Consider the following 15,473-nt stretch of genomic DNA (forward strand, 5'->3'; position numbering starts at 1 on the left):
GGTAAGCCATACTCCCCCTCAGGAAAAGCTGAAGAAAATCCCTCTGAGGTCTGCTGAAGCCCGTGCCGAGCTTCGGAGCCGTTCGGCGATTTTTGCATAGCGGCGGGAGGGAGGGGGAGGGGCGGCTGCGGCGCGCGGCAACAACTGAAGCGGCGAATTAATAAAACTCTTCAGCCTCCGGACCCCTCACCGTCCCCAAGAGACCATCGGGGAAAAACGCCGTCCCGACGGTGAGCAGCTCCGGGGAATGGGTCGTCGCAGAGCTGCAGGGCGGGAACTCCAATCACTCCCTGAAAGGGAGGAGGGGAAAAGGAAAACTCCGGGGCTAGGGGGAGCGGTCGGCACTACAGACTTTCACCCCTCATAAATTCCTGTTCCTACCAACGACTGTAAATGAAATAAAAATAACACTTACCACACTCTAGCCAGGCAAGGAAGAGGAAAAAAAACAAAGAGATAGGAAGAGAGAAATAAAGTGACAGGCAAAAAACACAGCCTGTCAGCAAGTTCCTGACTGGAAAACAGTGTCTCTCTTTGAACGGAGTGGTCCTGTCAGAACACTACAGAACCTATCCCTTAGAAGAAAACCTTTATCTAATATTATTTAATTGATTCCTCAAAGAGAAAATAAAACTAGAAAAGTGCTGGGGACCAACGTGTCCCCTGCTCAATCTGCTGGAGTTAGAACTATTCTGAGGATTGAGGCGAGGGAGGCGTGGCTATATAGGTCCTCCCCTGGGAATTTTTGGTTCTAACTCCATCTGCTGGACAGGGAACATAACCCACAGTCTAGAATGATCCTGGTACGTACAGGGAACTGCATCCTACTCCCTCCTGTGTTGTCTTGGTTCCAAGTTTTAACGCTTTGTGCCCTGACCTTGGATTGGACCTTGACTCTGTTTTGCTCTCAGCCTGCCCTGACCTCCAATTGGACCTTGACTCTGCTTCGTTCTCAGCTGGGCTTAACTTTGGATTGGACCTCAACCCTTTTTCTTCTTCAGCCTGCTTCAATCTCAGTTCAGTCTAAGTTCTGCTGGTCACCAAAACCTGCAGGTTTAACCCAAGGGGGAGGTGGTTGGTCAGGCAGAAGATCAAATCTCATGGTTAGTCAGTTACCGCCTGTTAAGGTCTATCTTGTGCTCGCATAAGATAGGCTGCGTCAACTTAACAGCAGTTTGAGGGCTCACTAACCACTTAGCGTGACACATTCTGCCTATTTGTACCTGCTTAGTCTACTACCATAGACCCCAATCATTTTGTCTTCTCTTTCCCTTGTTCCATTCCTAGAGTCCCTACGTGTTAACCTTGTGTCTCCTACCATCTTAGCTTAAAGTTTCCTCCAGGTGTCTAACATTCTTCACATTCATTTAAGCATCTCTATTTCCAACGTTATATGAAAAGCCTCCAACAATTGGAAAACTGAAATTTTCATCCTGTGCAGATTTTCACTTGATGTCCCAGCTATATTTAAATTTGAGGGGCATGAGATACCTATTAGTAGGCAGTTGTACAACCTTGGAGTCATCTTGGACTGCTTCTAAGGCCAAGCCCAAAAGCAAAGCATGTTCAAGCAGCAGCATTGTATGAATTATCAGGAAAGATGCTCACCCTGTAAAACTGTTGCTAGCAGTAATTTTTTTAAGGATTTGACAATTGCTTGGTTTTGATTGTTAATATTACTGCCCTTGGCAGAAGGCTTGCACGGAGCAGCAGTTACTACCATTGACAGAAGTATGGGGGTATCTTGTGCAGAACGGCAGTTACTGTTGTGGGAGGCTTGATAGGCAGACTGGATGGACCACTTGGTCTTTTTGTGCCAACATTACTATATTACTATGTCTCCTTTCAAGGAAAGCCATCCAGCAGAGATGAAGGGGCCTATCAGAACCAGAAGTTCACTTGACAATCACTTTGAGCATTACTCACTGGTTGGTTTTTTACATTTTCTATTATACAAATATATTTCTGAGCTACATTCAAAACATACTTAGCACACTGAAGGTTTTTACAATATAATGACCCTTCTGTAGTCTAGGTCAGCCAGTGAATTACTTAATAGTGACTCATGTTAAAATAAAAAGCACATTTAGCTCCACATATAGAATTCTGACTTGTTCTAACTCGCCCCTGAAGTATTGGAATTGGTTACTATAGTTCACATCTTTATGGCCCTAAATGTAATTTAACTGCCATCTAGTGGGCAACAGAAAAAATTAAAATTTTAATTCTTAGTTGTGTTACTATTGCCTCCTTCGCTAGCCATTTGGGAAGTGCATTTGTTTTCATTCATTTTGGTAGACTATGTGTATACATTTTTGTGCACATAAAACTAGAGTTTATGGAATTAATTTTCTAAGGAATTATGTGCAAAGTAGCATATATTGTAGCAATTTTCAAAAGCCTATTTACGCATGTAAATCCTTTTGAAAATTCAACCCTGGGAGTGAATTTTCAAAGGAGTTACTTGTGTAAAATTAGCAACTTGCAAAAGTCCATTTATGCATGTAAAAGTCATTTTATATGCGTAAATCCTTCTGAAAATTATCTCCTGTGCATGTAAGTACATGCAGGACCCCCTAGGCAGGCTGAGCTCCATAGTCTCAATGCATGGATGAGACGATAGTGCAGGGAAGAGGACTTTAGATTTGTTAGGAACTGGGGAACATTCTGTCTCTGTTTCCCTACCATTTACCCCTTGTGTCTACAGATTGGTGCAAGGGTATGAGGCGTCCTAGGCGAATTTTACTGTTTTACACCCCTTCCTTCTAGTCCTCACCATACATAATTAAAAACTGTGCAATTATAACTGATTTTACATGAAAAAGGACATTCATAGTCTTCTGAGGTAAAAACAACAACAAAAAAAAGCACACAATGTATACTTTTACATGCACTGCTAAGATGCCAACCAGAAAACACTGCAAAAAAGACACTTTGAACCCAGATGGTATTAGGCCTATTGTAAAGTGCCTTTGATGAGGGCTTGGCTCTCAGAAAGCCATGTATAAACTGAATTACAATTACAATTTAGTAAGTCTTCCATACCAAAACAGCCAACACTCCAACAGTAATAACCCTACCTATGAAAACACTGCAAATATTACACCAGGCCTTAAAACATCAACACACCTCCTATTAGGAAAACAGAACAAGCCAATCTGCTATAGATCCCTACACAGAAACTACATGCCAGCAGAATAGCTTACATTGGTCATAATGCACAACACAGTCAGACCCTTACCAAATACAGAATAAAAGCACTATAAAGTAAAAATAGAAACATGCAGAGAAAAACTGATCTGGAAATAAAAAAAAAAGTCAGACTGTATGAAGTGCAACAATGGCAAAACAAAGCACCATCAAACCTTATAAATGTATAATAAAATCACAAAATATAATATTTCAGTCATAATAGTAAAAGTATACAAAGAAGAAATATTTCAAAAATAGCTGAACAGAACATTATTCAATAATTAAATTCAAAAACAAAGTTGTAAAGTTTTCAAAAACCCAATACAATATTTCAAAACAGACATCAAATATGCAATAATTAAAAATAAGAAAAAAATTCCCCACTCTCCATATCTAGGATCTTTTAATTTCCAATCACCCTGAGACTGTTGCAGATTGAGGGAGGGGTTGCACAAACTTTATCCTCTCACATGCACAAGCAAGCTGCCTCTCTCTCACACACAAAAGCAAGCTGCCTCTCTCTCACACACAAAAGCAAGCTGCCTCTCTCTCACACACACACACACACACACACACCCACAGCCCACTTCTCTTCTTTTATTCATTGCAACATCAGAATGAGGTCCACCACTGGGTTGTCTTCCTGCTGGCAGGTGGCAGAAACTCTGCCAGCACATCACTGGCAGCATCCACAGGGTCCTTTCTTTGCTGGTATGGAGTGGAAATCTCACCAACACTTCATCTCATGGCACCCACAGGGTCCTTTAATTGCTGGCGTGGAGTGGGACCCTACCAGCACTTCATCCCACAGGGTCCTTTCACTGCTGGCAGGGAGTAGGATCCCTGCCAGCACATTATCCTGCAGAGCTATGGTCCTGCCAGCAGGGCATGGGAATCCGACTGGTGTAGCATTTATAGTGAGCCAGCCATTACAGGGTATTTTGGAGAACACTTGATGCTGCTCCCAACATTTTGCCACCTGAAGCGGTTGCCTCACCCTGCTTCATTATAGATATGCCTCTGCTACTATTGCTCCAAGAGGTCATATCTAATCAGCAATGGGATGTGAATATGTGGCCTGAACTTCACATTACTGACTTGCAAATTGACTCGATGGAGGAAGAACCTAAGTGGACAACTAACAGTCATGACCCTAACTTTATGGGCTTGATATGTCCCTCCTAGGAAGGCCTGCCTGGAAATAACAAAAGGAGATGCAAACCATTCAATTCAAATTGGTATATTTTGTCACTGCACTTCCAGGCCTATTAGGATCAAAAGAAATAAAAAGTTAAGTAGACTTTCTATGGGCTTTAGTCTGCTCAAAGTAGAAGGTAATGCGATCTTGCTCCCTGTCCCAAAATCACCATAGCTCATATAGACCAAGTATTTTTCTTACTCCCCACTAATCTTCAACAGTTTGAAGAATTCCACTTATTTCTATTGTGTGATAAACTGGACAAAATCTTGGTCTTCTATTAGGATCGTGTGAAAGTATATCATGAATTTGTTAGGACGCTATGTGGGACTAGAAGACAGTATTTTGATAATACTTCTTCCCAAAAAGACCTACAAATTGAAAATCCTGCCAGGAGAACCAAGGCATGAGTCCTGACCTTTTTCATGATAGATTCAACAAACACACTGTGATGTGGCAGAAGTAGCTTATTGAATCCTGGGCATCCTGGGATCACTATCCGCAAATGAAAAGTACTGCTGATCCAGTGTGGATGGCATTGAAAATAGAATAAGTGCTGCCTGATACTTTTGCAAGGGGGAAGCTCCAAAGGTCAGATTACCTGATGCACAAAGAGGCACAGATATTCTTCAATGCTAGAACGTCTATACATTTGATAGGCCAAGAACTATCTTAATTCTTTTGTTCAATGCCATCACAAAAATTGTAAATGGGGTTTCAGGAAGGGATGGGGGAACATGCGCTATTTCCCCCACCCAAGCACTCAGAAGTTTCACAGAATAAGATAAAAGATGTAATAGACAGGAGGAGAAGGATAGAGAAGTGTCCTGCAACCCTGCACTCTTCTATAGAAGGGACTACGCCACAATAAGAAAGATATATTGCATTATTTTGCTTATTCCTGTTACATTTATATATCATTTCTTCTTGCATTAACTTCATAACCAAACCCATATAATAAATATTAATTGGCCTGGGATCTACAGTTGTGTTGACTCTGTGCGCGAGTGTAGTGTGAAGTGTTATATGTATCAGATCCAGTTAAAAAGGGTCTCTGCAGAATAATGGCTCACCATACTCACACACACAGAATGAGAGAGAACAAATGCCATCCCAGAGGAAATGGTGAAGGCAAAGACAGTGACAGAGTTCAAAAGGGCATGAGATAAACTCACAGCATTCCAAGTGGCAAGAGGATAGAAATAAAGGATTGGGGTAACATGGTAACTTTTCTGAATGTGGATAACCTGCATGGAGCAGCCATTACAACCCTGAACAAGAAGGTGAGAATGTAATCTGCATGAAGCAGCAGTTACAACCCTGTACACCTTGCTGGGCAAACTGGTTGGACCATTTGGTCTTTATTAGCCATTATTTTCTAAGATACTATACAGTTTCCTTTTGATTTGTTTTCTCAATCCCACCCAACAAGATTTCAGCTTTATGAGAGGCAGAACTGATCCAGACGCTTTCAGGAACCAGCCTTCCTATTAGGTGGGAAAGGAAGATGATGCTTTAGTGGAGGAATTGGTAGAAAATTGTAATTTGGATACGAGTAAAGCTTTAGATGCTAAACCAAAAATCTGGCTGGTATTCGGATGAGCTACATCAGCTAAAAAGACCATTCAGTGCCTAGAGAGATGCTAGTTAGCTAATAAAGATCCATCTGCCAAAGAAAGTCTGGGAAGGGATGCCAATTATTATTCTCAAAGACTTTAAAAGCCAAAAGAGTTTACTATGAGAAACAAATATTGCCAACTACAAATAATACACGTGAATTGTTTTCAGCAGTTAGAAAGCTGTTTGGTAAAAATGTTTTGCCATCTAAAGACATATATTTTATGCCCCATTGTGCAATCTTTGTTTCCTTTTTCCAAACCACGGTGGCTAATTTATGTGTCATCTTAATCTCATCAGAGCTGGTTGGATCTATTTTGAGGGAAAAGAAACTGGGTCTGAATCATTTAGAAAACCCTGATAATTTTTTGGAATATTTTTGCAACCCCCCCCTCCCAAAATGGGGGCCTAGTCCTGCTGAGCACTGACCCACTCTGTACAGGGATGGGGGATATGAATTCTATGAAAAGGGAATAGAATCAAACTGTAGTATTACTAAGAGGATGACACTTGACCAAAATAAATAGTCCACACTCAAGGTGATGTGTTTTGAATAAAAAAAATTGTTTTACTCAAAAATTACAAAGTGCAAGCAGATACAATATTTAAAGACAGTCAAGAACAAGAATAAAATCACAATATAGTTAAAGTTACCAAAATTTACTTACGCAGACCAAGACTAAGACCTGGGGTCCCCCAGGGGTGAGCACTTTCAGCTTCACTCTTCAAAATTTATATTGCACTTATTTGCCAAATTCTTGCAGCCCTGGAAGTGGGGTATCATATTTTTGCCGATATTCAGTTCTTTATACCGATCAAAGGCTCATATAATGATGCCTTAAACAAAATTTCAACACATGGGCCTGGGTCGAATGGGCCAGAGCCTGAGGGTAACCTGGCGCCGCATTCAGGTTACCTTTCCTTCTTCCACCCGACAGCAACATGGTCCCTGTTGCTGGCCTCCGCCGCCGTCTCTTAGTCCTATCGGTGTGCTACGGTATGGCATGCCAATGACTTCACTCGGGGGGGAGGGGGGGTGCTGGTTGCGCAGAGTGACGTCAAGAGACGGAGACGGTGGACATAGCCTTGTGACGTCCTGGACCTCTTAAATATGAGGTCCAGGACCTGCAGGGAGGGCTAAAAGAGAAAAATCTCCAACTTTTTTTTTTTTAATATTCTTTTATATATATATATATATTTTTTTTTTTTTTTAAGTTCTTCAGACTGCAGGGTTCACACCACCTTCCATTTGCTGGAGACAGAGAAATACTCGCAGACTGCAGGTGGAGCACCAGGTTGTTACAATGTCAGTAAAACTTTCTCTGTCTCCATCTGCTGGAAGGGAGGCAAAACCCAGGAGTCTGGACTGATCTTGGAACGGACAGGGAACTTGTTTTTATTTTATTCTATATTATCTGATGCTGTAGATCACTTTGAAGGAACTTCTGGAGGCCGGAAAAGCATTTTATAAAATGTTGCTAAATAAATAAATAAAAGCTTGCAAGAGAGCAGAGCCAAGAAGTAGGCGACATCGCATCTTATATTTGGAAAGCAGTTTTAAAAGGCCATGTTTTCAATTGTTTTCTGAAGACTAACAGATTTAATTCTGATTGGTTATTGTGGGGCACAGCATTTTATAGAGTTGCGTGATGGTTGTCATCTATGAATTGTCCCAAGAATGAGCAGCATAAGATAGATTTGCATACAATGGAGGCAGTGCCTGCAAATCTCTCTCATGCATTTCACTGTGGATATCTTGAAAATCTGGCATATTTGTGGCTCTTGAGGACTGGAGTTGGCCACCCGTGGTCTAGTCTCTTTTGGTATTATAAGGGATTTTTTTGTGTATGTTATTTTTGTGAACTTCTTTTATTATACTTCACTATTTATGTGGTATCCAAATTTTTTAAATAAATACATGTTTCTAAGGGAGTTGAAGCTATGGCAGGCCTGGACTCGCCCTGCGTGCAAAGGAGAGGCTAGAAAAAAAATATTTTTTTTTTAATAAGACCAAAATAAATAAAATGAGCATTAAAAAAAAATACAAAAAGGAAAAAAAAATAGTTGCAAGGGAAAAAAGTTTTTTTGTCTTGTACCGAAAAATTTTGGCTGGTGCCAAAGTTTTCTAAATATTTTTTTACACCTGACCCTCACAAACTTCACAGAAAGCAGATGGTAATCTTTGCAAAAAATTATATTTACATAAACTTTTTAAATTGTCTCATACGTAGATCAATGGTCTACATGCTTTTTGCTGTGCCCCTGGCTTTGCAACTACAATATTTACAGCAGTGCACATTAAAATACAATAAAATATGTAAACTAACTATGAAAGTATCTCCTCCTATTAATTCAGGATATCTGAAGTTCTACACTGATAGATAGTCAAGATGCTATGTAACACTATAATATACAATCCAGTTAAAAAGGAGAACATTTTGCTTAAGAATATCATCAATAAAATGTCTCACTGACTTCTTTACAAGTGTCAAAGCAAATGACTTACTTTTAACTACTTTGCATACCAGTACCATTTACAATTCCTAGGAAAGTAACATGACAAAAAGTAAAACACTGCTTTCTTGGGAGTGCTTTTACTCTACATTAGCTGTATTGGGTATTAAACAGGATAACAATTTTAACGACTTGTGTTGATATTGTCAACAATAACCCACAGCCCCTGATTTCTCGTGATTCCCTAGACGTGGCAAGGGTCACAAAATCTGGACCTTATTACTGATTTGCCATTTCCCCAGAAAGCTACCAAAATCATGGGGCTAGCCACAGGAGATTGTAGGTGAGCTAAGGTTTCCCTATAAAAGACTTCTTTCAATTCTCCCCTGCATCTGGAGACAAATGTTTTCCCAACTAGTCAATCTTCTCTGCCCTCCTCCTCACCAACAGGGGAGAAAAGTGGTTCTTCAAGTTGCATCTGCCGTCTTCTGCTATCTGGCCCAAACTCACGGTTTGATTCAAGGGGCACTGCACATATCTACAATGCCCTTTGCAATTCAAATTACAAATCTGGGCTGAGTGGCAGAAGCAACCTGAAGCACTCGTTTCTTCTTCCTGCTGCGTGTGGGGCAGAGGCAGGTAGGGTAGGATTGTCGGGGGGAGGGGGAAAGGGACTTGGGAAAAATGAAAATAAATGAAAGGAGAGAAGATTGTTTAGGGGGGAAATAGGACTGAAGAAAAAGAAAATACAGAAGGGAAAGGGAGAGAAGACAAGGGTTGGGGACAAAGAAAGGAAGAAGTGAGGTCCAGGAGAAGGAAGGTAGTGATAGCTGGAAGAAGCAGGGCAGAGGATGAATGGAATGAATGAGAAAAAGCAGCAGGTGAAACTGGGAGACAGAGGGATGCCAGAAGAAAGAAGAAGAATAAAGGGGTGAAGATAAGAAAGAGAAAAGGGCACCTTAAGGAGGGGAAAAAGATAGGCTATAGCATGGGTGGCCAACTTCACTCCTCAAGAGCCACATAACTGGCCTGGTTTTCAGAAAATCCATACTGAATATGTAGAATATCTATCTGCATGCAAAGGAGGCGGTGCAAGCACATTTCTCTCATTCATATTCATTATGGATATTTTGAACACCTGACTGTTTGTGGACCCCGAGGACTGGAGTTGGCTGCCCTTGGTTATAATGTCATAAAGGTGGGAAAGGAGAAGACAGAAGAAAGGGAAAAGAAAAAGGGGAGCAGAAGGAATTAAAAGAAAAAAAAATGTTAAATGGAATAGTGACAATAATGAAATTTAAAAAAAAAGTAGTTCCACCCAGAAATAAAGAAGCCTACTCTCTGAAACATGCACATGCATGCACCTGCAGGCTGCATATATGCATGGATCCAGAAAACACACCCCTCATGTAAAGGCCTCATGCTTCCTTCCCACCATGTCCTGAAAAATATGGTAATGATGGGACGCAAACAAAACAAAATGAATAGGGATACAGATACACAACACACAGACCTACTGACATAGCAATCTCATCAGCCTTCTCTTCCTTTGGAAAATAGGCTAAAAAGGAAAAAAGAAGATACCCAGATACCACAAAAAAGTAGTTTTTCTAGCTTTTGTTTCTATAATGTAAAAGTTTAACATTTTAAATAATGTTAATATTTTTACCAAACGTATGTAAAGGTGCTGCAGAATTTTGAACATTTTGCTATAGACTTTTCTGACAGAATCCGAGGGATCTGATTACAGCCAGAGTAAATAGAATTTTTCTAAAATCATATTATTCATTTTCCTGTCCTCTTCTAAAATGCTTCAAATCTAAAAACAGTCTGAACCTGTGTGTGTTCTCACAAAGCATACATTTATATTATCAGAAGACGGTTGGGACTCTTTAGAGAAGTGTAATGCTTTAATAACAACGTTATATGATTTCTATCTCAAATCTGTAGCATACCACTAGTGTTTAAGAATGTGAGACGCCAGATGAGAGCTTCTCATAGATTTGTACCTTACCATGTGTCAAGCTGCTCCGGAGATTCAGTATCAGCCACATATGCTGTGATATTCAGAGTGGGTCCTGGCATTATGGTCTCATCCACAGCCATGCTCTGAGAAATCGTTGGCCCCGATATGGCTGTCCTTGAAACCGCAGAGGACTCTGAAGTAGAGAAAAAAAGGAAGTTTGATCTATTCCTTTGATTTGATCATTACAACCATCACAAGCATAAATAACCTTTGAGTAACTGTGGTTACATGGCCATATTAAGAGCAGTACAGTAATTCAATTTTATTTATTTATTTATTTTTAGATACAGACATTCGATCAGAGATATCACATCGGTTTACAGTAAACAGAAGATGAAATAATCCTCGGGCTTCTTATTTCTTACATGAAACCTTAGTAACAATATAATGCTATAGTGAGGCTAAGCTCTTACAGAGTAACTTAAAAACTTACAGAATAACTTGGAGATTTACATAAAATATAGGAGAGAGTATTAACACCATGAGGGCAATATTGCACTTAGAGGACAACAAACAACTTACAGGGAAACTTGAACTAGGGGAATAAGTTGGAGGAATCGTTGTCACTAAGAGTGTGACTATGCTCTTCTGGGGAAGCTTGGAAGCTGATAGCTGAGATTATAACTTTAGTGAGGCTTTAAAATTGTTGTTACTGAAGACTTAGTCTGGGAGAATCAAGGGTGTTGGGTAGGATATGGTGTGGAGGGACTGATATGGAGGAGCTGGGTTTTAGGGAGGCATAGGAAGCCAGGGGTGGAGAGAAGGATAATGCACGAAGTAATTATTAACGACCGTCTGTGAGGTGCATTCTTAGGTAAAATGGGGATGGAGAGCTATTATGCTAGTGGGCGGTGGTTGGGGAGGCGTTAGGTCACTGGAGGAAAGGCTTTTAGGAAGAGCCATGTTTTTAGGTGTTTTTTGAATATTAACCTAAAGGGCACAGTAATGTGGAATGTGGCGAGTGCTTTTTCATTACTGCCTCAGCTAGACAATGCATGTTACAGCAACAGTATATTACATGGATTTTACCCTTACGCCCTGACCCCTTACACACTCCAACTATAGAAGGCATTTCTGAGCAGACTGCTCTGGAACACTGACTCCCTTCTAAAAGGTTCTAAAAGGTTTTTAAAACTGAACAATCAAATTTCCATTCTGGAAACAGAGATGATAGAATACAAAAGCAAGGAAAGCAAGAGAGGAAAGATTTTCTTAATAATAAAAGGTAAAATTATTTTACACTGACATTTTGAAATGTTTGCATTTAGCTAAATCATAATACAACTTTTCTCTGTACCAAAGTTACTTTAATTAGCACTGATCGAATAAGGGAGTATATTTGGCATTACATGGGCCTTAAAATAAAACAAGTAGGAGGCAGCATTGGAGAATATGCAAGTTTAATCTAAGGATTTCTTGGAGGTACAAAAAGAGAATCCTGTGTGTTAATAGAGGTAAACTGAATATAGTAAATTCGATACTAAGACATGCAAAAATGCTGAGCGGTGCTAATGTCAATAGGAAATCTGAAATAGTTGTTTATATGTTTGTTCTGGAGAATGGTGTGGAATTAATTCAGGGATGTGGGAAATGGTTCAGGTACTTAGCATGTTAGTTTAAAACGTATGCATGGGATTAAATGAATGAAAGGATTTTACAGGCAGAGGGAAGGAAAAATACATAAACATGTCTGGAATAATTGAGAGGGTGAGACTGGAAAGTGAAAGGGTGAAAGAAAGGCAAATAGATTTGTTAAGGACTACTTCCAATACATAGTATTAAATCATTGTTTGTAGACCTACTAGGATGAAATAAGTTCTTTCATGTGGATAAAAGTTTGAATAGCAGATTCCGCTTACAGGTCCTTCTGAATGTGACTTGCAGTGGACAAATGTTGGTTCTAGGATAATTTTACAGCTTATAAGTTTGCTCTAGGACAGCATTTCTCAACCGGTGTACCACAGCACATTGGTGTCATTAGATCTGATCAGGTGTGTTACGGAAGAGTCACCACTACCTAAAGCTTTACTCACAGCAACAAGAGACACCAGCAGTGACGCTCAAGCGGGTAGAAGTTCAATGTTGAGCACATGTAGTCATACATTCTTCTCCTTCCTACATACAGCATCAATCCTAGAGTGTGAGAATTAATGGGCAGAATGCAGGGCATGTACAACTAGGCCCCACTTTGTACAGCACACACATTGCATACTGCATCTCTTCCTAGTTAGTCTTTCAAATATCAACAGTAAGCAAAGCAAAAGGAGAAACAGATTGCTCCAAAGAAAACATTGCATTCCAGATGCTCTCCAGAGTGACGATTGGAGGTTTAAGTAAACACAATTTCACCTTCAGCCTAGTAATGACCACAAATATGTCCATGAATTCATCCTTACTTTCCCCTCAGTGAAGACATGAAATTTCCTTCAGCATCACACTTGTACTAGCAGAATCATCTCCATCCATCCTCCATTTCCAACCTGTGAAGCCAACACTGCTTGCAGCACATCACTTCTCATGGTATTCGAGACTCTGTCACCCACTGATGACACAATATTATCTCCATTGATAGGGAAAGACTCCCACTGTTCTGTCCATGCTGCTGTCGCTCTCTCTGGAGGTTCTGGTGCCAAGTGATCATCAGGCTCAAAGTAATTCCAGTCTTCAGCTGACTGATCATTCCAACACTAGCAATGCCAGTATCCCATGACACTAAAAGTGGGGCTTGTGCATGTTCTAAGATGGAAGTCTGGCAGAGCCGGGGTCTAGGGAGGACAGCGACCTTTTAATAGGTCGTTTGGGGTAGATTTTAAAAGGTGCACATGCTTCCCAGCGCGCCCACATGGACATGACAATTTTATAACATGCACGCGCCAGTGTGCGCATTTTATAAAATCGGTGGTCTGCGTTTTGTAATCTGTGCATGTATGTGCGGGTGGCATGCACAAGGGGTGGGGGGGGGAGACTTCCGCAATTTTCGTGCGTGAGGGAACTTCCCTACCCCCCCTACCTAGCCTCCCTTCCGAGCTGAAGTAAGTTGCGTGCGCCGGCAGCCAGCTGGCGCGTGAGGTTCCAGGACAGCGAACAATGGCGCTATTCTGGCCAGCCCCCTGCCCTTCCCAGAACACGCCCTCTCGACCCGCCCCTTGCAGGAAGGCCGGCACTTGTGCGCATACCGGCCTTTAGGAAAATTGGCTCAGTGCGTGTAAAGGCCAGAATTTATGTGTGCAGCAGGTTGAAAATCTACCTGTTTATGCTTCACCATCCCAAAATCAGGAAAAGGAAAAAAACTGTAAATTCCAGGAGCTCTAATACACACGCCTTCTCATAAGCCGCCATCTTGAGATTTTCCTCCTTTTTATTTTTTAGACAGCAAAAAAATTGTACAAAGGTGTGAAGACATTTGCAAGGCAGGGGATGGCAGGATATTCGAATCAAACAATTACCAACAAGGGCCCTGAACTTGGTGGTCAGTGAAACAGATAAGTATGGGAAAATAAGGGTGGGAGCTTGCTGGGAGGACTAGATGGGCTGTTTGGTCTTTTTCAGTCGTCATTTCTATGTATCAATGTATGTATCTATATATATATATATATTATATAGATCTATAATAATTAACACAGAAGTCTAATGAAGTGCTGTTTGAATTTAATTAGGAAAAGTAGTATGTATAAAGTAATTTTCTTCAATTAACTTTTCTTATTCACTTTACTAGCACATACTATTTCTGGCATCCATATCCCTGAACAGATTCAGCACCATTCTCTAAAACAAATATTGCAAACTTCACATCAAGACTAGCACGTTCTCAGATCCCAACATTTTGATATGTCTCAGAATCAAACTTACTATATTCAATGTACCCTATTAAGGTTTTCCTTTATATATCTTCAAGAAATTTCTAGATTAAACTTAGACTCTTCAGTGCTATCCATTATATTATTTTTTTTAAGGCCTAAATATTCATGTTTACAACCCCTGGAAAGCAGAACATACTCCCATATATGTTCCTAACTACATTATGTCTTTTTAAGCCCTCCACAAACTACATTATAACATTGTAAATGACAGCAGATAAAGACCAAAATGACCCATCCAGTCTAGCCAATATAGACCTGCACATATGTCCTCTCTTTCCACAAATATCTTTTAGGGTTGTAAGTGTGGCTCTGTGTAGATTAGCCCAGTGCTTCATTACCATTCTTTTGTCACTAGGAAGCCATTATCCTATTTTTTTTTTAATTGCTACCATTCTTGTCTCCATAAAAACTTGACTTCTTTAGCATTTATTTTATTTATTTAAAAAGGCTTATAGTCCACAGCTTCCAATGTATGTTCAACATGGATTACAAATTGTGACATGCATAAAATCCAGGTATGGCGCCTTTTTGAGAGATTTTGTGAGGATCTGTTGATTTTGTCCTGGAGGACAGGCATCTCTAATATTTTAACCTTTCTTAAAAGAGGTCTGGATAAGGGTTTGATCCTTAATTCTCTCAAAGTTCAGGTTGCAGCTATTGCTTGCTACAGTGGTCGTGTTGAAAGTGTCTCTGAGGGTACACACTCACACGAAGCTCCTTTTCTCGGGTGGGGGGAGGGCGGGAGTCAAGCATATTCACCCTCCTTTTAGGGCCTTGGTTCATCAATAGACCTCAAATTGGTTCTTAGTGAACTGATGGGATTTATGTATTTATTTAAAGTTTTTCTAGACCGACATTCGTTGGGAACATCACATCGGTTTACAAGGAACAGGATATGCAGCAAAGGTGCTTTACAAAGAACTGCTAACAATATAATGAAGGGCAGATTGATTAAGTAAAAGGGCATAGAACTGTGTAATTAAAGCTAGAAGATAGAGGGGCAAAAATACGGGACGGGGGGGAGAAATTGTACATTCATTATTTGCATACGAGTATGAAGGTAACAAGTAAAACATTTCTAAACGCATGGATACATGGAGATCATGAGAAAAATCAATTGAGAAAT

General features: G+C 40.3%; 1 protein-coding gene across 1 annotated transcript in view; it reads right to left on the bottom strand.

The window, feature by feature from the left end:
- NBN (nibrin) overlaps window positions 1-15,473 on the bottom strand; it is a 298,561-nt gene that overhangs the window by 173,963 nt on the left and 109,125 nt on the right. Inside the window, exon 9 of the mRNA XM_029591629.1 lies at window positions 10,476-10,620. Coding sequence (XP_029447489.1) covers window positions 10,476-10,620 — 145 coding nt within the window. The remainder of the gene's footprint in view (window positions 1-10,475; window positions 10,621-15,473) is intronic.

This window comes from Rhinatrema bivittatum, chromosome 2 (genome assembly GCF_901001135.1).
Source record: "Rhinatrema bivittatum chromosome 2, aRhiBiv1.1, whole genome shotgun sequence".
Taxonomy (NCBI): Eukaryota; Metazoa; Chordata; class Amphibia; order Gymnophiona; family Rhinatrematidae; genus Rhinatrema; species Rhinatrema bivittatum.